Source organism: Microchirus variegatus, assembly GCF_963457635.1.
Source record: "Microchirus variegatus genome assembly, chromosome: 4".
Taxonomy (NCBI): domain Eukaryota; kingdom Metazoa; phylum Chordata; class Actinopteri; order Pleuronectiformes; family Soleidae; genus Microchirus; species Microchirus variegatus.
In genome coordinates this window covers 13,520,453-13,545,834 of record NC_139805.1, presented here as the reverse complement: position 1 = coordinate 13,545,834, position 25,382 = coordinate 13,520,453, and the positions used below count along the sequence as shown (strand labels likewise).

General features: G+C 39.4%; 2 protein-coding genes across 3 annotated transcripts; both read left to right on the top strand.

Annotated features, from left to right (window-relative positions):
- The first annotated feature begins 1,068 nt into the window (after positions 1–1,068).
- adgrl4 (adhesion G protein-coupled receptor L4) lies at positions 1,069–13,367 on the top strand. Of its 2 annotated transcripts, none has more exons than XM_083887526.1 (16): positions 1,069–1,192; positions 2,819–2,968; positions 5,022–5,168; positions 5,444–5,593; positions 5,922–5,992; positions 6,841–7,020; positions 7,481–7,664; positions 7,775–7,888; positions 8,312–8,511; positions 9,979–10,158; positions 10,297–10,500; positions 10,786–11,006; positions 11,466–11,532; positions 11,665–11,756; positions 11,854–12,022; positions 12,917–13,367. In XM_083887526.1, the coding sequence occupies exons 2-16, from the start codon at positions 2,836–2,838 to the stop codon at positions 12,977–12,979; spliced, it is 2,175 nt and encodes a 724-aa protein (XP_083743652.1). In that variant the 5' UTR covers positions 1,069–1,192; positions 2,819–2,835; the 3' UTR covers positions 12,980–13,367. The 2 variants fall into 2 exon arrangements, with proteins under 2 accessions (XP_083743652.1, XP_083743653.1); XM_083887527.1 differs by lacking the exon at positions 1,069–1,192 and adding an exon at positions 2,387–2,450.
- Positions 13,368–14,593: 1,226 nt separating this feature from the next.
- vtg3 (vitellogenin 3, phosvitinless) lies at positions 14,594–24,801 on the top strand (the record flags this gene model as incomplete). The annotated part of the gene is made up of 27 exons (XM_083887819.1): positions 14,594–14,633; positions 15,147–15,167; positions 15,252–15,403; positions 16,170–16,421; positions 16,520–16,681; positions 16,780–16,928; positions 17,023–17,173; positions 17,410–17,567; positions 17,903–18,068; positions 18,180–18,305; positions 18,430–18,648; positions 18,793–19,010; positions 19,105–19,202; positions 19,296–19,420; positions 19,502–19,603; positions 20,343–20,462; positions 20,634–20,823; positions 20,905–20,992; positions 21,165–21,350; positions 21,667–21,805; positions 21,906–22,074; positions 22,958–23,067; positions 23,161–23,247; positions 23,417–23,614; positions 24,147–24,292; positions 24,450–24,588; positions 24,694–24,801. The coding sequence occupies 27 exons, from the start codon at positions 14,594–14,596 to the stop codon at positions 24,799–24,801; spliced, it is 3,819 nt and encodes a 1,272-aa protein (XP_083743945.1).
- Between the last annotated feature and the right edge of the window lie 581 nt (positions 24,802–25,382).

Sequence of the window (25,382 nt, the reverse complement as noted above, 5' to 3'; positions counted from 1 at the left end):
TTGACTAGAGCTGAAACGATTAATTGATTACTAAATTAATTTTCATATTAAAACAAGATTTCTGATTGTTTCAGCTTCTTAAATGTGAATATTTTATTGGTTTCTTTGCTCCACAAAGAAATCATTAAAACTGAATCATTTTGGTTTGTGAAAAAAACAAAGACATAATTTCCAGTTCTGACAAACACTGATCAAGGTTTTAACATTTTTTATGGACCAAACAATTCGTCGATGAATCGAGAAAATAATCGACAGATTAATCGATTACGAAAATAGTCGTTAGTTTAACGACTATTTTCGTATTTTTTGACTGAAATTAAAATTCCTGCCTTTTACATGTTTTATACCTGACAGATATATTTTTTAGATAGTTTTCCCTCTGAATGAAGTTGAGGCTGTATGACCTAAGGTTTAATTGAATGTAAAGTACATTCTGCAAGGTTGTTCACACACATACACAGCAGCTGGTATCTCTGAACCAAAGCAGAAAGCACACTTTTGCTTTGTCCACTGAAATATTCAAGAGCTCCAAGTTTATGAGACAGTTACTGCCATCTGTGCCCCGGCGCTCAGTCCTCCCATCATGGCTGAACATAAGGTCAACATCAGAACAGATATGTGTGAGAAGTGTCACATGGATTCTCCAGCGTAGTTTGTAATGCAAATCTCTATCACCTGAATAGCAGGGAAAAAAAACATTCTTCAATTGCTATCATACCCTCATACATACATACACAAACCCACACAAAATCCTCGAGTAGAGGCAAAATTTCCATATCCATGAGGGAGGAAAAAAGGAAACATTTACACAAGACTCCCTCCACACCGTTGAAGAGATTTCTTCTCTTAGGTGTCTTTTCTGCAATATCATTGTGGAGCAAGCAGGCTCCTGTGAGAGCTTTTACGAATTTCTCCCTAAATTAGATATTTCCTGAGACGAAAAAGGCGGAGGAGGAAGGGTGCAATCAGTCCAGGTTTGTTCCCCACAACATCACTTCCTTCCTTACGGTTAGGCAAGTGTCAGAGCAGAACATTCAGATGTGGGTTTCACCACGCACTTTCCCAGGACAGTAATGGAGAGCAGTTCTAATGGTTCTCATTTAAAGCAGCTGTCTTTTTTGGTGATAAACTGAACGCCCTGCCTAAGCAATTCAAACCGCCTCCACAGATGGCAATACAGTCAACAAAGAAGGTATCTATACCAAGTGGAACTATTCATCGATGAATGTGTTTGTGTGCCAAAAAAAAGTGGAAGGTAATTCGAAAAGATCCCAGTTACACCTGAATGGTTACTTCTCCCTTTTTTGACTGTAGTCACAGTTTCACATTTGAATTGTTGTACGCCTCAATAGTTAAGCTTCTTCTCATAAAATAGTTTTTTTTTGTGGGTTGGTAGCCCACCAGCAGAAAGTGTAACAACCAGACACATTAATTTCCAACACGGGATGGGATCATTAGTCCATGGTAGGTGTCGGCATGCCAAAAATCTAATGTTTTCTTTTATTGCTTATCTTTAAAAGACACAGCTGCACTGCCTTACATTTTTGTTTATATAGGCCTTCTCTGCAACACAGCCGCTGAAAGAAATGTTTTTTTAAGCCACTATGCTTGGACATGGGAACAATAGCAAACTTTATAAAAGGCAGCCTGAAAGTGAAAGACCAGAGGTTTATAGCAAAATCGGTTTAAACTACTCTTGAACGATTGGAATATTTTCTTTCACTTTGTTTGCATCTTATTTAAACAATATGTGGTTGATACTCAGTTGGATAAGGAAAGGATGAAATAATTGATCATATTAGACACCGAGATGCAAACATCGCACTAAAGAATCTGCATTGCATCATTCTGTGTATAAACTGAAACTGTTTGAAGGCTTGTATCCACCACTTGTGTCAGCAGCACAAGTCTGAAAGAGTTATAGCTTTTTAGCCCTTTGTCTGAAGAACACTGAGATGGTCAGAATATGTGCAGCACTGGAATGTCTGTGAATCTGTGTACAGTCCTCAGTGGAAGGGAGGGGCTCCTCCTCCACTGAACTTACTCTGTGTTGTTATGACCTGTTTTTGCACAGCCCACATTTCGTATTCAAGTGAGAACAATGGCAGTGAGGCCTCCAAAATGGCAACATACTTTAAGTCACAATATCACCAAAAATGAAACTGAGTCTAATGCTACTAAATGTAATTTCATATTAAGTGTAAGGTGGAGCCAAATCCAGTAGTATGAAGTATGAAGAGGTTATTGAAGGGACCAGGTCGCTTGTTTTTGAAAGCAGATTGTAGATCAAGACAGGAAGGGCCAGGTTTAGGGAAACAGGAAAACTGATGCAAGGAAGTGGACTGCGTCACCAGCCAGCCCACCACAGTCTGTGCTAAAAGTAAAATCCAGACACAGGGCAAGTATGGAGTCTTCCCTCGGGTCACCAATGAAACTTGTACTTTTGACAGGTACGTGAACTTATCATGGTTTCATGGCATGTCTGCTGTTTATTTATGTATTTGGTCCTCATATGAACTATTTTATGTTTGGGCTTTGTGATGGTGCCACAGTCGAACTAGATTAGTTATGTTTTAAACTTCTATTTCAGTTGATACGCATCTCGTGTGTTATGTAACAGTTGAATGCCGTTAATGTTTAGTTCTTTTTAAAAAAGTAAATGTTTAATGCTGCCAGACATGAAGTGAACATTTTTTACCAGAAATAGTCTTTGGGGGAAAAAAGCCACAGTGACGTTACAAAAATGGTCTGAAATATCAACGACATGGTTCATGTTAAACTTACACACTTTTTGTGTCTTGCACTGTTTTCTGCGCAGCATGGCTCTCCAGTCTGATGGACCCATGCCGTCTCTCTGACATTTGTGATTCTTGTCACAAAGATGCAATATGCAAGACTCTAAATGGATCACACAATGCCTGCTTCTGTAACCATGGATATACTGGAGATGGAACAACATTTTGCAATGGTGAATATAATAGACACACAAACCCACCTGACCTTTTACTAGATTATGTTTACACTGATGTAGGAATGAAAACTGCATATAAAACTTGCTGTGGAAAACTTGCTCATGATTGTCACTTGACATGTTTTTTTTAAAACCAAAGTATTTTTAGTTTTTTTTTTTTGGTTTTACTTTTGTTTAAGTTGCACAGTATAATATATATATATATATTATATATTATATATTTTATATTTTTACACATATGTTTAAAAAACATACATCCATGGGACAGCTCTTTTTATTAATGTCACTGGCCTGCATGACCTGACTGTCGGCATGGTTACTCAGGTCATGTTTCAGGATTGTTACGATTTCCCAGAACCCATTTTGTCTGAACACCATCACAGTTTACATAATGTAAACTGTGATGGTGTTCAGACAAAATGGGTTTGTATTACTAACATTCTGATACTTTTGGCTCTTGAAATAATATTTCAAGAGCCAAAAGTATCAGAATGTTAGTAATACAAACACTGGTATAGAATGGTTTGAAAACAGAAATGCACAATTGCACTCAAAGTGAATTATTATTATTATTATTATTATTACTTTTTGGGATCTGAAAAGACAAGGGGGCAATAAAGACTTTAAAGCTTATTTTAAAGAAACTGGTAAAATTAAATATAATATCTGCATTAAAATAGGTAGATCGTATAAGAATATCTTCCTGCTCATTTTCGCTCATTTAGAGAATTTCTTTTTTACCTTGTTTTGAGGTATTTGCTTATTTGTGTGAACAGGGGTAAAAAGCAGTTCCATGTACTTTAGGGATTTCACATTAATCAAGAACAAAGTGACAAAACCCAGGAACATGGTATTTACAGACCAGAACAAGGCATCAAAGGGAATCATAAAATATCTGGGTGAAATGTTTGTTCGGCCATGATGGGTTAAGGGCCCTCAGTGTCATGGAGGTATTTCCTCTTTGAATAAAATCACTTTCCTCATCAGAGCAAAGGATTTCCCCTTCCAGGACAGCTTTTGTGCAGAAGGTACAGCAGATAGGAAGAGCAAAGCATCCATCTTAACTAGACAAGTGCAAACAACTGTGGAAAGTCTGACCATCAGGTCATATCCAATAAACTGGACGAGCAGAGACGAGAGGTGTGTTTTGGAAAACTGAAGCTGGAAAAGCACTTTACGTAATGAGTGGACAAAGGCAGCTGCAGCAAGCTGCTCTATATTTGGTGCATTGGCCAAGCTGCAGGCAGAAATATCAACAACATTTTTTTGTTGATATTTGAGATTTAAATCAAACGGAGGCAAACAACTGTTCAGCAATCAGAAATATGAATAATAAAAAGACAGCCAAGGCTTTAATCAAGACGAGACTAACTTAGTGGAGCCTGAGAGAAAACCACAACTGAGCTCAATCAAATTCAGCTCCCACCCCCCCCCCCCACCCCCCCGATTCTTTTCACACTGCACCTACATGTACACCAAAAACAGTGCCGTTTGTCTCTCTGTTTGCAGAATTACCCCCAAAAACTCCTGGACATAATTCCATGCATGTTTTGCAGGGGTTGGACATGATCAGAGAAAGAACACATTCACCCTTAATGTGGATCTGATTACAGGAGATGGCTTCAGATTGTTTTTTTCCCCACTCTCTTTAACACTGTGAGGCGTGTGTCAACAACAGAGTTCATCACAATCAAAAAAAAATCAGGCAGCACTCAGGGTTCTGAAATCAGAAACAAATACATTTTGGTGCAAATCTGGATAACAATGTGGATGCTGTTTATTGAAACAAATACTTTTTGTAGGGTGATTTTTATTCAATTCCTGCATAGGAGATTCATATAATATGAAAGGAGGACAAATGTAGAAAAAGTGGCTGATGTTGCAGGTACAGCATGTGCTTTATAGGAGCATGTTATCATTGGAGCATATCAGCTTACTGGTCAGCTTGCAAGGAAAAGTGACATTTTCTTCTGAATTACTTATTGTGTAACAAAGATTTTTTTTTGTAGCAAATGGCACAATTCACTTTGTCCTCATATCCTCACCACAGATGACAATGAGTGCCAGAATGTGACTAATATCTGCGGGGAAAGGGGGACATGCACCAACACAGAGGGCAGCTACAACTGTACATGTGTCTCTGGATACACCTCAGGACAGGACACGTTCCGGCCCAACGATGGCACTGAATGCCGCGGTAATGTCCAAAGTCACTCCAGTATTCTGTAAAAATTGTATTATTGATCAGGCAAGCATACATGCTCATTTATATATACTGTAGATGTGACATGCATGTAAGATAGTAGTTTACAAAAGCCACCCAGACTTTATTTTTTACTTTTATTTGTGTAAAAACAAGTGGTATTATTTATTTTCTTCTTCCAGTGTTTTGAGATGGAGATATTTGTAGTTTATTGTAAAACATCAATCTAATAATGTAAATTGGTTATTTATGTAACCGTTTTCTTTCAGATATTAATGAATGCTCGACGGGACAAATCTGTGGACCAAACTCCTACTGCCACAACACCGATGGATCTTACTATTGCACCTGTCAGCGTGATTACATCCCGACTACAGGCACTAAACACTTTGACCCAGAGACCGGAGCAAGATGTAAAGGTCGGTATGAGGAAGCAGGCACAGAGAACCGCATTTAGCGGCACGAGACTCAAACTCTGAGATATTTACACTCACCAGGCAGAACAATAATTTTCTTTTTCAGATTTTCTCTTCTCAGAAGGTCTGTTATGCAACACATCAAGTAAACTGCACAATCTTCCTTTTTCTGATGTGTCTTTAACTCTAATGATGGCAAAGGGAACCATGCTACATGTGCAGCAGCTGTAAAATTCCAACTTTACTCTTACATTCTTTATTTTTGGTTTGTTCATGGAGAGACACACACGCAGCAATCGAAAAGATACTTTTGGCAATTGTTGTTTTCCAGAGCATCCCCAGAAGTACTGTCATGATGACATTGGATGCATCACAGTGACTGTTAACACAACACTTGAACATGTAAGTACCCATCCTCCAAATAAGGTGAAAGTAAATATTATGACACTTAAACAGAGATGAGATGGGAGGCCTTGAAACATTTTGGTGCCGGGACTAAATTTACATACTTCCATATTTATACTTGCCCTTTCCAATGCTTGATTGTACCTCTATTCAAAACAAAAACAAACTGCTAAAGGTAAAGTGACTATCAACATTTTTTTACATTTTGTGAAAATGGCTGTCAAATAGCGAGACCATGTATAGCAGTGGGGGGCGAACAATAGCAGAAAAGTAAACGGTCCTGAGTGAGCAAAGCAACCAGAAAAATGTTTTTGCAAGCAAAAAACATGGTTATATATTTACTGAAAAGAATAAAGTGTCTTATTTGAGACAAGGCTAAGGAAACAAAGCACCAGCAATCATCACCAATAGTCCAAGCTGAGAAAGTAACACAGCAACACTGTAAGTCAGACTTGTTTGGTGCCACCTACAGGTAAAGGAAGTAATTGTTTTTTTACATCTTTGACACAGTGGGCGCAAGTTAATTCTTAGCTGTGAATGAGTGTCTCCGTGTATAGTTTACATAATGTTAAAACTACGATAAATAATTATCAATAGATGTTTGGTGTTTTTTCCTTCTTCAAATGGGTATGTAATAAACAGTGAAGCTGCAGATCAAAGTCCACCGAGACAAATTATGACTTGTACATTTAGGCTATATAATTAAATTATATTTTATTTGATGTTGACACAAATAAAAGAGAAAAATAAATAAATCACTGAATACACTCATCCTTTGATATGGGTTGCATACCAAGATATAGTTATTTCTTTTTTGTTTGCTTGTTTGTTTTTCCGTGGCCTAGATGAGCAACCTCACAGAGCCCCAGAGTCTTCTGAAGGAAATTGCCAAGCAGACATCTGGTGACCTCACCTCGGTGGAAGTGATTACATATGTTGAGGCCTTGTGTCGCTCTGCATCAACGCTGGCTGCGGGAGAAAAGGATTACATTGTCAAACCAGCAGTCATCAACTCAACTCTTTCAGTAATCATTGTTTACCGTTCTTGTTTCTCATTAAACATTTGGAATTCTGCCTGAAATACAGTTATACTTTGAAGTGGTTTGGGGGAAAAACTATTGTATCACACACAGTCCACTTCCTTCTTATCATGCTGAACATTTCTGTAAAAGAACTTTTTGAAAACTGCTCAATCTCAAACTCTTTGCTGGTCTCTACTTTGCACATTGTAAAAACCATTTTGTTTTTTAAAGAAAAAAAAGCCTTCAAGTGAGGTACCTATATTGATAATCAACATGACCATTCCTGCCACTTCAAAATGAATACACTCTGCAAAGAAAGAATGCTTCATCTCAGGTTTACCACAACACGTTCTGTAATTGATGAATGAAAGAGGCAAGGCTGTGCACACCACAAGGTAAAAACATTCTGCAGTAAGTGTTTTGTCATATTATTAATCGCATTTCAAAACATTCTTTTCAACAGAAATTTGTGAAAGCAGTAAACAACTTGGTGGAGAGGGATGAACTTGTGTCTTGGAGCAGAATGAAAGAAGAGCAGAGGGATCACACCATCACCAAGCTGCTCCACACTGTTGAAGAGAGTGTGCTGACACTGGCCAGCAACTACAAAACTCCAACTGAGCTTGAAATCAAAGCTACTGAAATGGGTTAGTTTATCAATAGCACAGAGTTATTCTTATGCGAACTCTAACATGAGTTTTTTTTTTTGTTTTTAGTTTTTTAATTATCCTGTGACTTTTTGAATTTCCAATTGCAGAACTAAAACTCTTCACCTTCGATGCTCGTCACACAAAACCCAAACTGTCTGTCTCAATGGGAGGAGATCACATAAGTCTGACTCCAAAACTAAGACAAGACGGCGACAAGAATGGTACGATAACCCACTGCAATTCATCAAAATGTTTCTGATTGATTTATTTTTAAATGACAAAGAATGAAAAATGCTGCCGTCTGTGTGCTTGGGTGTGAAAGGGAGTACTGTTTTTCTGTGTTGCTATGCCGCCGCCCTTTCCAAACTCTTTGTAATTATGGCGTCAATAAGTGATAACAGCAATGTGTGATGCAGAAACATGTCAAGACCCCAGAGATGACAGTGATGCTAATATACATATTTGACAGTTTGTAAGATTAAATCTACTGCACACTGACAATGTCACTCTGCTCTCATCCAAAAGAAAAAAAACGAACCATATGAAATTATCATGATTGTGTCTTTATTCATAGTTAGAAAAGCGGTCATTTTGACCTGCACCTGTTTTACTTAATCCATTCATCAAACATTGTTGCTCAACAGGAAGTGTGTCAGTGGTGTTTGTGCACTACGCCGGCATCGGTGACATCCTGAAGCCGAGCGGCGACCCCGGAGTCACCGACTACTCGCGGTATTCAGGAACAGGGGAAATCACTGTCAACTCCCAAGTCATCGCAGCGGCCATCAAACCTGCTGACGTTTACCAACTTGACCATGTCACCTTCACTCTGAGGCACAATGAGGTAAAGACTGCACAGAGTGCTGAGCCTGTTTTTCTATCGGCTCCTGCTTCACAATGTCTTTTTTTGGGATAAAATTGTGAGTCTGGATTTTTGTCATCCTTTTTATTCATTTTACATGTGGGATTTGTAATGATGTGAACAACCTCTGACAGACTTCATGTTTATTAAGAGCAGTGTTTTAAAACTGCTAATTTGATTCTATTATTTTCATTTATATCAGTCCTGTCATTTGACAGATCTGAGTCTGGTCTCTAAAACATTTTTCTTCACTCCCCTGCTTCTTAAATGTAGTCCTGTAAAATCTGAATCATCAGTTTCCAGATATGTACGTCCCTGTGAGACTGGAACACATTATTTCCTTGTATTTTGCTTTGACGAACACCAGTTTCCTTTTTCCCAGGATGACTTTGTCAGGGACATAACTGCCAAAAGTTTCCATTAAAGTCAAATTTAAATAAACTCATGTGGGAAGAGGAGGAGTTAGTGCTTTGTGTAAAGTTTTATGATTTTTTTTTTTTTTTTTTTTAAGATTTTGCCCCAAATGTATTCGTGCGGTGACCTCTCGTGTAAAGCAACACGGCAGGGGAAAGGTGCGGAGAGTGATTAATAGGGGGAAATTACCCTAAATGTTAATGCACTGGTATTTTCTCTTTTTTAGATAATGAAAATGTATGAGAAGTGAAATCATTATTTTTGTTGGACTCTTGAGGCCTTGGTAAAACAAAGAAGGTGTGATTTATGTTGAGCAGTGACATTTGCTCTAAATTGCTTTTAAAGAGCAACAATCACGAGTTTGGTGCAGGCTGTATTTTGGATGGTATTTTCTCATGGTGCACTGCTATGTTTTGGGTTTTTTTCCTACACCTGTTCAGTATTTGTTTTTAATGCTGAGATACGAGAGGGGCTTACACACACACACACACACACAATTAAATGTTAAACTATTGGAAAAAAAAAAAAAGACATCCTGATTATGACAACAATTATTACAGCAAATGTGGTTGTTGTGGATTTTTTTTAAATTCAAGTAATATTGAATATTTTTTCTTGTTTTGCATTTTTAGCATATTATATATTTTATTTCATATATATATATATATTATGCCCGACAAACTCCACTTCTACGATGTGCAGAGTGGATTTAGACCGTAGCTACTTTCAATATTAAATCATTAAGGCAAAAATACAACAGTCATGAGAGGAAATAAAATAAAAACAGTATATGCCACAGAAAGGCGGCACCAAATGTAAACATTTTGTTCGCAATATTTTGCCGATGCACTTTCAGAAAACTTTGGATGGCCTCTAATTAACTTTCACTACAACTTTGATGAGGCCTGCAAAAGCTGTTTTTTTTTTTTTAAACCCCGGGTGATATGGTATCACAAAGCAGCGCAGTGCAATAACTAATAAAACACGGCGTGGTGCAGAGTTAACAGCACCTCTGTTCCTCTCTATCCCCTGAAGCCCACAGACACTAAAGCTGATGTGACCAAGTGCGCCTTCTGGGAGTACGAGGCGGACAGCCTGCAGGGCCACTGGGCCACTCACGGCTGCAAGACCATCCACGTCAACAGCAATTCAACCACCTGCTCCTGCAGTCACCTTACACACTTTGCCCTCCTTATGTCCTCTGGGCGAGCCAATGTGAGTGAATGTGTGCCATAATGTAAACATTAGTTTTAGTTATATCCACCATCCTTCACCATTCATTCTTTTGTATGTCTGTGAGTTAACATACAGGTGTAACCTCAGCTAACAGAATGAAACACCTTTTTTTTTCAGCTGGTGGCCCACTATACCATCCTGACCCGGATAACCCAGCTGGGGATGATCATCTCCCTCATCTGTCTGTCCATGTGCATCTTCACCTTCTGGTTCTTCAGCGAGATCCAGAGCACGAGAACCACCATCCACAAGAACCTGTGCTGCAGCCTCTTCATGGCAGAGTTTATCTTCCTGGTGGGGATCAACATGAACACACATAAGGTGACCTTCCATGCGTCTGATCAACTACTGTGACAGTTCAATAATGAAAAACCCTATTTTTATATTAAAATTAAATTAGGTCGCTCAGTTTTTATGTTCAATACTTATTATTTTTTTAATCCCAGTGTTGCTGTTGTTGTTTTTAACCATTTATTTCAGTTTATCTGAAGCTTTTTTGACATGAACAAACAAACCTACAGTGCACACGCGCTCCATAAAGTTGTAAAATCTCTGTCTCACTCTCTGTCTCACTTCCATGCTTTTTCCTCTGTTTCTTCCTGGCAGCTTTTCTGCTCTGTTATTGCAGGGATGCTGCACTATTTCTTCCTCGCCGCCTTCGCCTGGATGTGTATCGAGGGCATCCATCTGTACTTGATAGTGGTTGGCGTCATCTACAACAAAGGCTTCCTTCATCGTAACTTTTACATCTTCGGCTATGGAAGCCCAGCAGTGGTGGTGGTCATCTCGGCAACATTAGGTTCCAAGTATTATGGAACTGATAAAGTGTAAGTGCAAAATAAGTGAGCGTGTTTTTTCCCTTCTTTTTTATTCTACAAAAAAGGTTCAAAAGTCCTTGAAATAATTAAATCTGAATTTTAAGGGAAGACAGAAATATAAGAGATACGGAGATTAAATTTAGCCAGGAGGGACATGGTTGAAGTTGAAGTTGCTCAGACTGCATGGGAGAAATTTAAGTGATTTAATGGATTAAAAATAAAGACTGGAAAGTTTTTGGGTATCATGGAAAGTCTGAATACACTTTCACCATAAAAAAAATAAAATAAGTCTGGAAAAACCTGTTTGTTTGTCACTGTGAGAAGCGAAAAGGTTCTCCAAACAAAAAAATTGTGTTTGTGTTTGTCAGGAATGGAAGACATGCAATACTGTCATAATCAAGATTGCAACAACAAGATCTTATGAATAAATTATTGAATAAAATAAGACTTTGTGTATTTGTGTTACAGGTGTTGGCTGAGCACAGAAAATAATTTCATATGGAGTTTCATTGGACCGGCCTGTTTGATCATTCTGGTGAGTCCAGAGTTCTGATGATTGAAAGTGGCTGTTTGTTAAAATGACAAAGTATGGATTCTATTATAAATATTCAGTTGTGCTTGATTGTGTGTTGTGCTTGTTTTTTTTTTTGCTCGCTCTCCACTAAAGGTTAATCTCTTGGCTTTTGGAGTAATCATGTACAAAGTGTACCGGCATACTGCTGTGAAGAAACCTGAAATCAGCCACTATGAAAACATCAGGTAGGCTTTTCTCCACCATGATATAACATGGAGGCCTATTGCAGTTTAAAGTTAAACCCCCCAACACTCTGCTGAAGTCGGTTTGGTCGTCCTGCAGATCCTGCGCTCGTGGTGCTTTGGCCTTGCTGTTTGTGTTGGGAGCCACCTGGACCTTCGGAGTGCTGCACATCCTCTACGAGACCACGCTTACCGCTTATCTGTTCACCATCACCAACGCCTTCCAGGGCATGTTCATCTTCATCTTCCTCTGTGTGCTGTCCAGAAAGGTAAGAGATACTATGATGGGGCATCTCTTGATTTTGAATTTAGATAGATAGATGGACATTTAAATATAAGGTAAAGAGTATTTAAAACCAACAGCATTTCAAGGTTGATAAATAAGAAAACCACTGACTTCAGCTCATCCAAAACTCTGCTGCTGGTTTATTAACCAGAACCAGGAAGAGTCGGCACGATCAGTCCAGTCCTAGCTGCCCTACACTGGCTCCCTGTAACATTTAGAGTTGACTTTAAGCTCCTCCTCCTCCTTGTATACAAAGCACTTCATGGACGAGGACCAAGCTACACTGCCAACTCCCTTGTTAGCTATGTACCGCAAAGAACACTGAGATCGTCCGTTTATTAGAGGTTTCCCCAACAGTCAGAAGAAAATTGGGGATGCCACCTTTGTTACTCGTACTTACTTAAACTTTGGAACACACTACCCTTAGATATCAGAGAAGCCAGCTCACTAGATGTTTTTAAAACAAGACTTGAAACCTATCTTTTTACTCTAGCCTTCAACTAACTCCTTTTTATTCCACCCTGTGTTGTGTTTTGTTTGCATCTTTTGTTTTATTCCAAAGTTAAAACTAGGTATTTAACCTCTTGACTCGTCTTTTCCTTTTTTGTTTCACCCTGTGATGCGTTTTACTGTTTTATTTGCATCTTTTGTTTTATTTCAAAGTTGAAACGGGGTTATTATTTCTTAATTTTAGGTTTTTCTTTTAATTCCACCCGGTGTTGTGTTTTATTGTTGTATTTGTATCTATATTTTATTTTAAAATATTATTGTGAATTATTTTGAGCTGCAATCCTTGGTGCTGGTGCTGTCCAAATACAATTTGTTGTTATTATACTATATTTTATCTCATTTTATATTCTTGTGTGTGTTCTTTCAGATTCAAGAGGAGTACTACAGGCTTTTTAAAAATGTGCCGTGTTGCTTCGAGTGCCTGAGATGAACAACGCAATGCGACGCAACCAGAGCCTGAACATCTGCACTTGTACAATAATAGTCAACATTAGTAGCTTTGCAGTATCCTGTGACTCATGCTATCGTTTTCTGGAAATGCTGTGGGAGGATTTGTTTTTGTACAGATGGGACATGTAGCACTAACGATTTCCAAACATTCTGTCTCTTAAATACATTAATAAACAAATAAATAAATAAATAAATAAAAGACCTGACCCACGATTATCAGATTCGACCTAAAATAACAGGCGTTCTGCTCTTTTATTACTTTCTTGTGTTTGAAATTGATTTGTAAATTATTAAACTCGACGTGACGCAGAGACACATCTCCTCTTTTATGTGCAAAATCAATGGTGTTGTTTAATGCATTGTTTCACGCTGCCTTCCTGAACTGCCATGTGTACAATAAATTAAATGTGAATTGTTGTTCAGACTGATTCCATTTTCTCCTCTGGGTGAGTTAGAAGGTGGGACTATAGCCCCATCTAGTGGACACAATGAAGAACAGCAGAACTAGACTTGACCTCAGCTGCTTCAACTTTGTTAGTTTGCTGACAAAATGTTCTTGCTTCTGTTTGTTTGTTTCTTATTAATTAATGAGTTTTGCTGCTTTTGTTCTTAACACTATGTTCTGTTCTCACCTCATTAAAGTATTTAAGAAGGAACCATTTAGACACCACATTGAATCCATAAAATGACTTTCTATATACTATCCTAATACTGCTACAATTAGTTTTGCTTTTAGTTAATACTTATTTAAACGCTTACAAATATAATGTGTTAGTGTTGATTCAAGACTCGTCTCAATGTGATGCTAGAGCCCTCTAGTGGCCAATGCTGCCATGACAAACAAGAAAAAACAGATGGTCAGGTGAATTGAAGCCTGAGGATGAAAGAGGTTTTGATGGCTGAGAGAATACTTAAGTATGATTAGATAGTGGACTCCTGTGTTGTGCATACTGAACATAACATTAAAGAGAGACTGAACAGACTCGCAGGCCTGATTGCTGCTCGATGTCGTCACCCTCAAACTGCACCTATGTACGCTGTTGTTTGAGCCCCTGTAGGCTGAAGTAGGCACATTTTTGAGAAACCTGTCGGAAGAGCAGTATTTCACTGTGTGACGTTGCATCCAGTAAGAGCACTTTGTGTTTATGTGTGTATACATTCAACACCAGTAGTTGTCCTATAATATTCAGGAAATGAAAGAGTAGAACTGCGAACATCTTCGCTATAGTTGTCCAGCTGTTGATCCCACTGGGCCAAATTTACTCTATTCTGTTTGGCAAAATTACCACTTTAATCTTTATGCTTATTACTCAAAACACAATTCTAAAGCCATGCATTTATACAGAAAACTGCACCACTTGTTTTTCTTTTTCTTCACTTCAATATTTTACACTAACTCCACATTTATTTTTTGAACAGAGTTCCTGAGGCAGTTATCTGTACCACTCTGTGTCACTGTGACAATGTCACAGGTTTGACACAGTTTGGGAGTAAACATTATGTGTTTGTATTTAATCAGTCACTGCCCAATGAAAACCCATGCTGCTATTTAAAGGACAAATCCGAGATGCATTGCTTCCACTGCAGTTTCACCATGAGGGGGCTTCTCCTCTGCTGTTTTGTGGCCCTGGCCTGTAAGTTTTCACTGCTTCATATGTTATTTATTGTAATTTATAGAGGTGTTTTTTTTTTTGTTTTTTTAATTACAGATCAGCAACTTCAAAATCATTTATCCTAACCGACTTTTCTGGTTCACATAGTAATAATCTTTCATGGCTGAATCATAATGTGCTGTTAATTTAACGTGTTTTATATTCATGTGCACTACTCTGCTTACGTCTTACGTTACTATTAGAATTGTTATTTTAGTTATTCTGTAATGATCATTATTTCTCAATCACTTTATTGGAACAAATACACAAAATATGGGTAGTTTTAAAATGACACTGTCTTAAACCTGGAGTGGAGTTATTGGCAAAAGCTGTGTTTGTACTACTATTTCATGTCGAAAAATATAATATAATAGCCAACCCTTTTATTATAAAACGTAATAAAAGGGTTTTATTACGTCAAGACAAGCAGACTTTTACACAGTGCTGTATTTTAATAACAGTTTTAACACCAACCCTGTGTTTGACCTCTTTCAGCGTGCCAAAGTGTCCGTTATGGTGAGTATTTATATATGAGAAAAAGAAATGTCCTACAATAAAGACCATATTTTATTAAAAACACTGTTTGGAAACACATTCCAGAGCTCAGCCTGAACCCCAAGAAGACCTACGAGTACAGATATGAGGGTGTGGTGAACTTTGGACTCGGTATGCCAAATATGGCCGAGTCTGGAGTGAGAATGACGTGCAAAGTTAACATCGCTGGTGTCTCTGCAAAGACGTTTGTCCTTAAGGTAAGAGTGAGAACATGAAAGCTTAGTTATTTATATGTAAAAATATTAGATTCTTTATTAAAGTGGTTCAAATCCAGAAGTTGTTTGCTTCCCCAACAGCTGCTGAGCAGTGTGTGTCTATACCCTCTATCAGGCCCTGGTGCATTATTCAAATACCTGTTTTATTCATCTTTCAGTCATAAACAGATGCTATGTTTAAACTCCACTGTGATCACAACAAAGTCAGTAATCTCTTAAGACCTGCAGAATTCAAGAGGTTTTGTTTTTCCCAAACACATGGATGTGGCCTGTGAGTGATAAAACTGCTTATTTACACATATTTCACCATTTAAAATGTAGTACAGATTGAAAAAGTGTAATCATACAAATATTTAGGCTCTACCTTCTAGATTCTTGACCACAATGATTTGCATTTTGTAACCATGGCGATCACAGTACCCTGTATGAGTTCACAGACTGGCCATCACTCGGGTTTACATAGAAAACTTTGGGGCCATTTGGGGTCAAATTCCCTTAATATTTAGCTCCTCAGTCCCCAGCATTTCCATCATACTCATGGAATCATTTGCAAAACAGTTTAAAGCTTGATCATATAATGGTCTTGGAGCATTGAAATCCAAGTTAAACGGTGTTAAGATTCTGTGTTTTCTATGTGATGTGGTGTTTTATTTAACTGTAATTGTCAAGCTGTTCTGGCAAGGTCTCAAGCTCATTAAACAATGGTTAAATATTAATACCTACATAAACATTCCTTTCTGTTTAAAAGATTTCAAATTTAGTCTTTGAGGAGTTCAACGGCGTTCCGGGGAAAGACAGCTTCACTGCCTCGCCAAAGCTCAGCCAGCGTATGACTGCCCAGCTTGTCAAACCCATCCTGTTCGACTATGCCAGTGGACACATCAGTGACATCCGTGCCTCTGCCGACGTGTCTGACACCATCGTCAACATTGTGAGGGGGATACTGGGTTTCTTCCAAGTCACTGTCAAGACCACACAGACGGTCTATGAACTGGAGGAAGTAAGTCACTGCAAAACAAAGAAACTGCACCATCTTCACATAATGTGTGCTACCAACAGTTATGAGATAAATGTAACCGTGTTCTGCCTCGTTTGTAGGTTAGCATCCACGGCAAGTGCCAGAGCAGCTATGCTACAGAAGAAAACAACAAAACAAAGGACATGACCATCACTCAGGTCGTGGATCTCGGCAACTGCAGGGAGAGAGCAGCTATCTACAGGGGAATGGCTACTGCTGTGCTCGATCAGGTCGCCAAGCAGGTCTGTGTCGCTCACAGCACACAAATCTGATTCCACAATTGTGAATGGACACCAAAAAAATCAGTTCCTATTTCTTGTCCTTGTGTCCTCCGACCTAGAGAGGGGAGTCTGTCGTTTCCTCGGTGAGATATGTTTACACCGTCAAACCCACAGCAGAGGGAGGTCTCATTACCGAGGCTCATGGTCTGGAGCGACAGTACTTCACTCCCTTCAACGTGAAGGGCGGCACATTCAAGATGCAAGCAACGTAAGACAAAGGATGTATCTGCACACAACGCTCGGTCGTCCACATTGTCAACACTGTTACAGGAACTGCTTGTTTTAAATAACTTCTCCTGCAGGAAGGAGATAGTGCTGCTCAGTGAGAATGACACACAGAGGCCGGTCATGTTCGGGCCAGTGGAAAGCAAGGGCGACCTTGTTTACAAGTTTGTCAATTCCATGGTCAATATACCGGTTTTGATGCAGAACCTGGATGACCCAGTACCAAAGGTAATGATACATTGCTAGAATAAATCAGAGTGACTATACCTACCTAAGATACACATGGAAACAACTGAGTTTAAAATGTATTAACTCAAATAAGTGAACAAAATATGACACACAAAAATAAGACATCAATGCGTCTTGTCTTAAGGACCCCATTACCAGAGTGACAGGTGTTTATTAATAAGCTGTGGAAATTAAAAAAATAACTGTCTGAGATGTCTCCACTCTCATTTTTCCAGGCTATCGCACTGATCAAACGTCTGGCCGATGCGAACAGTTATCAGATTGACAGTGCAACATCCCATGAAGCAATGAAGGTTTTCCAGCTCCTGCGGGCAATGCCTTATGAAGGGTTAGAGGAAATGTGGAAACAGTTTAAAGGAAACGAAGAATATCGGTAAGTTGTAGGCGCACTGTATGAATGTGTGTGTGTGAATGGCACAAGCTGTAGCGTATGTCGTCAAGTAATTGAAGATTATTGTCCCACTTATTTCCTGAAAACTCGAGTCCAGTACATTACCTCTGATGAATGATTTATTACTTTGTGAGCCATAAGATAGAAAAATGATTTGTCCTCTGGCTCATCAAGTACTTCATACTCCGCAAGAACAATTAAAAACCAAATCTGACCTCGTTTTTTGCACCTTTTCCCTTTTATCTTTGTTGTTCTATCCGACAAAGTGTCTGATTAATCCATTTTCTCTCACTTATTGCGTCTTAAACAATTATCAGACGCTGGTTTTTAGACATAATTGTTGAGGTCGGTGATGCCAGACCCCTGAAGTTCCTGGAAACGAGGTTTCAGGCTGCGGATTTGTCTGCAAATGAAGCCCTGCAAACCTTTTTGATGACAATGAACCATCTTGACCCCATTCCTGAGTTGGTTGAAATGGCTAAAGTGAGTAGAGATGTATTAGTTTGGGGGCGGTGGGGGGGGGATGCTGCAATGTGAAGAAAATGGACGATTCTCTCGAGATCATGTCAAAACATCCTTGTCTCGGTTGTGCAGATGTTCCTGAACATGCCCTTCTCCAAATCTAACACCTATCTGTGGCAAACAGTGCTGCTCGCCTATGGTTCTCTGGTGTACAAGCACTGTGCATATTACACACCTTGTCCAGTAGGTGCTGTTAAGGTAATTAAGACGAGATTAAATTTAAAATTCCTTCCGATGGAAACTTTGAAACAAACAGAAAAAGACATTTAAAAGCTGAATGAACATGTCAAAAGTCTCTTGCTGTGTGACTTGTGTGCATTAGCCTCTGCTGGACATAGCCCTGGAGGCTCTGAAGAGCGGCAATGACACAGATATGGTTCTTGTAATGAAAGCTCTGGGGAACGCCGGTCATCCAGGCAGCATTAAAACCATCATGCGCTTCCTCCCTGGAGTCGCAGCCACACCCGTGGACCTGCCACCTCGTGTGCTAAGTGCCGCCGTGCAGTCCATGAGACTCACCGCTGCCAGAGACCCCCACAGTGTAAGAACAACACAAAATGAAGATTAGGAGACGGCTGTTGCTTTGTGGTCCATAGTCAGTGACTATGAGTGAGTGACTCACACACGGGACAAAATAGAAATTCCCTGAATTGGGCACACAAAATTGTTTTTTTTTCCCCCTCAGGTCCAAGATATCAGCATGACTCTGTTCCTGCAAAAGAACCTCCCCACTGAGATCCGCATGTTGGCCTTCATGGTGCTGTTTGACACCAAACCATCGATGGCCCTGGTGTCCACAGTGACCTCACATCTACAGCAGGAGATCGACCTCCACATGGTTAGTTTCACATACTCCTACCTGAAAAGCATGGCCAGATCCAGTACACCAGACAATCACTTCCTGTGAGTATGAGAACTAGTTCAAGTGCACTTTGTATTGTTTATAGTACAAAGTACATGATACATGATCCCTTTTTTTGTGTGGCTTCTACAACAGTGCGACCGCCTGCAACATGGCTGTGAAAATCCTGGCCCCGAAATTTGGTCGCCTGAGCTATCACTACAGCAAAGCAGTGCGCTTGGACTGGTTTAATGGTAGTGTATCATGAAATAATGGCGACCACCATTCTGAAGTTTCATGAAAACAGTTATTTTTCTCTTGTCTTCTCTCTTATTTTCCCAGTGCAGATGATTTCCTAATCGGCACAGTGTCCGAAGTCTTTATGCTAAGAAGTGCGACACACCTCTTTCCCACGGAGCTCATGATGAAAGGAAAATTTCAGTTCATTGGTAGAATTCTGCAGCTAATAGAGGTACAGTGTGATACAATATTATTAATTGTCTCTTACATTGTTACATTGTTTGTGAACCGCATGCTTTTTTTGTTGTTGCAGTTGGGTATCCGTGTTGAAGGAATTCAGGAGTTGTTCCGTTCTGGCATCCCCTCATTTAAAGGAGATCTAAGTGACAATAACCTCCAGGCCGTTTTCAACGTGGTGAGTGTGTGGTAGAAACATTAAAGGGGACATATTATGCAAAATCAACTTTTTAATCATTTAAATCGTTATATTTGGGACTCTGGAGGCCCTATCGGTCGGCAAAATGTGAAAAAAAGATGACTCACTCATGTTTTTGTGGTCCTCCTCAGTCTAAGTTCAGGAGATAAAACACGTGATGCTGACTACCATCTCATTGGGACGTCGCAATGCACTAAATTCCTCCGCTTTGTCTGTAAAACGCGCGAGAGTGCTGGCGAGGGCAGCGGTATTCGAAAACCGGAAGTCTGCAAAAAGTTATATTCTTGGTCCTACACAAACTTCCAGCCTCAGAGGATTTATCTGTCCAGTGGATACATGTTATATATGACAACAATGTGCCTGCTAGAGCCTGCAAATTCTCACTTTTCCAAATGCTAACTGCTGTTAGCTCCTCGTCGTCTCTGTGGCTGATGTCATTTCCTGTCCCTTAAGTTTTGTTTTACATTTTTTAAGGTGGATCTTTAAGGTGGACGTAAAGAGATACTACTAAACAGAGCGTTCGGAACAGGGCTGTTTGTGGTGCTTCATCCTTATGATATTTTGACCAAAGCATGTCACAGACATGTTCATTAGGACACCACGGAACTAGGTTAACTTGGAGAAATAGGGTATAATTTGTCTCCTTTAAGTTGGGAGGATCACAGTACAGTACATCCCTTTGTGTGTTTGGGTGACAATTCTACTGTGTCATTTCCAGCTTAAAAACTGGGAAGTTCTCCCCAGTGATCAACCACTCATCTCTGCCTACACACGTGCTTCTGGACAAGAGTGGTTCTATGCTGATATGAACAGAGACGTCCTCCAATATATCATCAGGGTGAGAGAATAATTGACCAAATCGACTATTAATGATCCATTCATGCCAGAGCCAGCGCTGCCACTAGATGTATTATGCTGTTAAATGGTCTACAAAGCCTCTACATGCCCCCCCCTCCCTCCCCTCCCTCCCTCCCCTTCCTCCCCTGCTGTTCTGTGATCTTACTTGCAGGCTGTCAATCCCGCTGCAGGGAAGGAAAGCCCTCTGTGGGATGCGATTGAGAGTTTACAGAAGGGAGTATCGTGGCACAAGACCAAGATGTACTTGGTATTTGAAGTTCGCTACATCGAAGCAACAACTGTGGGTCTCCCAGTGGAGATTAGCAAATATTATGGATCACTCAATGGAATCACTGTTAACGGTGAGCAGATATTTGTTATTATTATTATTTCATTCTTCTATTATTTTAAACTATTATAAATGTTGGGGGATTTTTTTGTAGCCAAAGCTGCCGTATCTCCACCTCTCACTGAACATCTTGGAAAACTCCTGACTTCTGAAGTTACGCTGGAGACCGATGGTTATGTCGGGTAAACACTTCCCTAAATTTAAAGAACATATACAGCACGTCTGCTGCATGTCTGGCTCTTAAAAGATGCTAACCATGTCATATGGGGGTATTCACATATCTCATAAGCCAGGATGCCTCTGTGTACTGTGTTATATGTTAATGTTGTTATAATAATTTAAAACAATTTGCAGTTACACAAAAGATTTTTGGCTTTACTACGGGATCAACACAGAACTGTTCCAGAGTGGCAACGAGGTTAAGGCCAAAATCCCTCTCAATGTTCCATGGAGGTTTTCTGTGAAGATCAATATCCCTGAAAAGAAGTTTGAACTCGACATCCCGGCATGCAAAAAAGAGTTTGATGTCCTTTCAGTCAGGTTTGTGGAAGAAAAAAACAAAACAAAATGAATTCACACTCCTGTTTTTTGTTGTTGTTGTTGTTGTTGTTATTCATGAATCCATCTCTGAATAAAACATGGTCTCAAGTAGGAAAAACGTTATTTTAGTAAAAGCACACACAGACTAACAATAACACTAGCCATAATAAACCAGCATTGTGTTTTGAATTAAATCATTACCTCAATTATATATAGTGTCTATGTTACTGGTTTAAATTGATTAATGCTATTCATAAGGCAGCCAACATTTAAAACCCTGTTTAAGAATTTGTATTCCCACTTTTCCAACCAACAGCTCAAATGTATACGCAGTCTCTAGGAACATTGAAGAACCAACAGTGGCTAAAATGACCCCGATGATGCCCAAAGATATCGACTCAAATCATGAAATTGTCCACGTGGACCCTTCAGTTGTGAGGCCTGAATCTGATCAGGTACAGTGATCACCTCCTTCAGGTAAATAATGTGAGACTTTAACAACATGAGGATGTAACTCAACATTTTTTTTTTTTTATTTAAATCACAATTTAACAGATGATGAAAACAAACACCTGGCATCCACTCACCAAGATGTGCTCTGAGAGCAACATCTATGGAGCTGGTCTCTGTGTGGAATCTGAGTTAAGGAGACAGTATTATCACGAGGAGTACCCCTTGTACTATTTCTTGGGATACACACACTTTGCCATCAAAGTAGCTCCAGGTATTTACAGTAACACCTTACAAAGCTTTCTAAACTAACACAACACATATTATTCAAAGTGATGTGGGAATGATTTAAAAAAACAAATTGCTTGCCTGCCCTTATATTACACATAACATAGCATTATTCTGCCTCTATCTATGGAACACGATCTCTATGCTGTGTCCTTCAACTAAAAAAAACAAAAAAACAAGTTCTGTCAAGCAATACTATCAGACCTGATTGAGGGAGTGTTTGTGTGTATACAGCAGCAGCTCAGAGGCGAGTGGGAGTAAAAGTGTTTAGGCTGTCAAAATGCTTTGCGACTGGGTTTTTTGAGCAGTAGAAGTCACTTCTGAGGCTCTTCTTTGTGTTTTCAGTCATACTTTCACCCGTCTGCCACAAGAAATACAGACACTCATGTGGAGCAGATGATTTTAATGCAGGAAATATTTATTTATGTGAGCCCCAGGTTCATCAGGTTATTTAGCTACAATCTTGAAGATACAGAGACTGAGAACCTTCACAGGAATCAGTGTAGTTGCTGTATTTTTTCACTGAACTGAGTTATACAGTACCTCCCATTCTCTGACTTAAGAAATACATTCCTGAGTGTCTCTATAGAACATTGTAAACCTCACAATGGTTTTATCTCCTACCTGGAACAGGTAAATGGCAATATGATTTTGCAGATGTTGATATTAGAGCTTAAACTAAAGGTTGTGGCCCTCAACTGTAAAAAGGTCTCCACAGCCTCCAAAGCATCTGTTCGAGCTTATCATATTAACACTGATACTCCGTCCTGTATATTTGTGTTATTTTGTTTTGCTATTATTTTGTTTCATCTATAAATCACTTTGTTGATATTTGTTGCTTAACTTCCTTCACGGTGCACTCTTGTTAGTCCAGGTAAAGAAACCCGTTGACAAAATCCACTTTGAGCTCAATGTCGGCCCGAGCAGACATCCAGTGAGCGCGTACCAAGTGCTTCAGACTCTGCAGACACTTTCTAAGGTATCTGGCTATCCCTTGCTATTTTGCCATTTCGCCAGCACCTCCGATATTCCTTTCATCTTAATTCATCCGATCACTAAAATGTCTTTACAGAATGCCACTCAGCGAGTACACCTGTCCTCTGATTCTCCCTCGAGCCCCAGAGGATCTAATCACAGCCATCATGAAAGCATATTGGAAGTAAGCTGAAACATGCTTTACCTATGTAAGAAGTTGAGCATGTATAGACTGCAGAGGTTTTTGTGCTTTACTTCAACAATCACATAAACATGACAAATCATCAATACTCATGTTGTACATGACACACTTAATGTACTGCTTTCTCTGTGTTGTCCATTTGTTGTTGGACTCAATCCCTGAGGCTTTGTTCACCGTCAAAGCTCTTGCCATGAGTAGCAGCGAGAAGCCCGAGGGATACGACGCAGCCTTGTACTACACACAGGAAGCCGACGTGAAGAACAGCCAAATGATTGTGTCCCAGGTTGGAGAAGACACCAACTGGAAGATGTGCATGGACACCACCGTGAGCGGCCATGCCCGGGCACAGGTAGTTGAAAATCACACAGAAATTGTTGACTTTTGTAGAAGAACTTAATGTTATTAAGAATTTAGCTGAACCCTTCCTTATCTATTATTTCACCAAAGTTTCTTCAGCTGCTTTCAGATGTGCACTGATGTGTCAGGATAGATTGTTATACAGTGTCCCAGATAACTCCGTTGTTGACTTAAAGGCAATTAGCATCACATTAAGGAGTTGCAGTGGAGTTAATCTGAGGAACCCATTACACGATTACAATGAATATATCCATTGTCATTCAAGAATTGGTATATTTAATAGATTGAAGACTATTAAATTGATTGCCTTGGTTTTGGTATCCCATACAAAGATAACAGACACAAGTCACCAAAGTTGTGTCACATTTATGATATGTGCAGACATACTTGTGTAGTCACTTCCAAAAGACAGCTTGTCACACCGGCCAGTTTTGTCCCGCATATTAATCAGTTACGTGTAAAAATGTCAAACGGTTGTTTGTAGAGTTCCCCCCCTCACAACAGATCTCTGGTGTTTGTTTTAGGCACACGTGGCATGGGGAGCTGAATGTCAGTCATATGAAATGTCAATGACAGCTGCGACTGGACATTTGCCTGGTGCCATGCCAATGCTCAAGGCCAAAGTACATTGGACCAGGATCCCAGAGAGCCTGGCTGAGATAGGCAGGAGGTGAGCTTAAGTGGGGGGAAAAATTAATTCTGTATAATGTACCATTTGTTATCAAGAGAAGAAAACAAAATGACGGGTTCATTTGGTTTGTGGTGTTTTCTGTTGTTTTGTTTCTGTTTGTTACTTGTTACTGTTTTTTTTTTTTTACTTCCCCTAGAATTGAAAGCTACATCCCAGGATTCAGTTTCTTTTTCGGCTTCAACCAGCAACATGAGAGAAATGCCAAGCAGGAGGTTTCTGCATCAGTTGTTGCTGCCTCAGCAGACAGCCTCGATGTGAAGATTAGACTCCCAGAGGTTGTATTAAATGGAAATGAACACCACCTCCTTTTTATTTCCCTGTAATCTCTAAGTGTAATCCCGAACGCTGTATTTACACAGATCTTGTGTCTTTATCATTAGTACACTGTCTACAACAAAGCCATGCCGTTTCCTCTGCCACCTGCCAGGTTTGAGGAGGTTCAACATGGCACAACAAACACAACAAGAGATGGACCGGGACATGCGTGAAACAGAAATGTGAGCTATGCAAACAACCATGTGTCTTTAAAGAGCATTTAGTTGAATTTTCAAACACATTTATTTTATTTTATTTTACACACACGTGTTTGTATGTGTGTGTGGTGGGGCTGTTTTTTTTATGCAAATCAGATCAGCAAAAACAAGCAGAGAGCGCTGGCATTTTTGCTTGCTTCATGAAATATGCTTTGTGTTGCAGGAAGAACAACAAAACCCAGTTGGGAGCCAGATGTCTCTTCTCATAATGATAACATGGAAATCTCACCACTGTGATCATCATCAACCATCATACCTTCACCGTCACCAGTTTAAATACAACCCATAAAAGGTCTTAATTTATTAATTTGAAGGCATGGTAATTCTCAAAGGTCGTATCTTAATAATATAATATGGCTCACTGTGGAACAAAACAACTGGATATCACATAATTAAAATAAAGAACAACGTGTTTCTCCACCAACTTCTCCGTGTTGCTGCATTTAAATAGTTTTTATTGGAAGATAAACAGCATTTTTAGTAGATTCAGAACCACATGAAACAGTGTGTGTATGGTGTTACACTACTTATATGTA

What these genes read in the sequence shown, in the direction of transcription:
- adgrl4 (XM_083887527.1), top strand. Translation starts at nt 2,405, where the DNA reads ATGGAGTCTTCCCTCGGGTCACCAATGAAACTTGTACTTTTGACAG. An exon ending in TCAACATGAACACACATAAG is followed by an intron (nt 10,501 to 10,785) that starts GTGACCTTCCAT and finishes TCTTCCTGGCAG; the next exon opens with CTTTTCTGCTCTGTTATTGC. An exon ending in TCTGTGTGCTGTCCAGAAAG is followed by an intron (nt 12,023 to 12,916) that starts GTAAGAGATACT and finishes GTGTTCTTTCAG; the next exon opens with ATTCAAGAGGAGTACTACAG.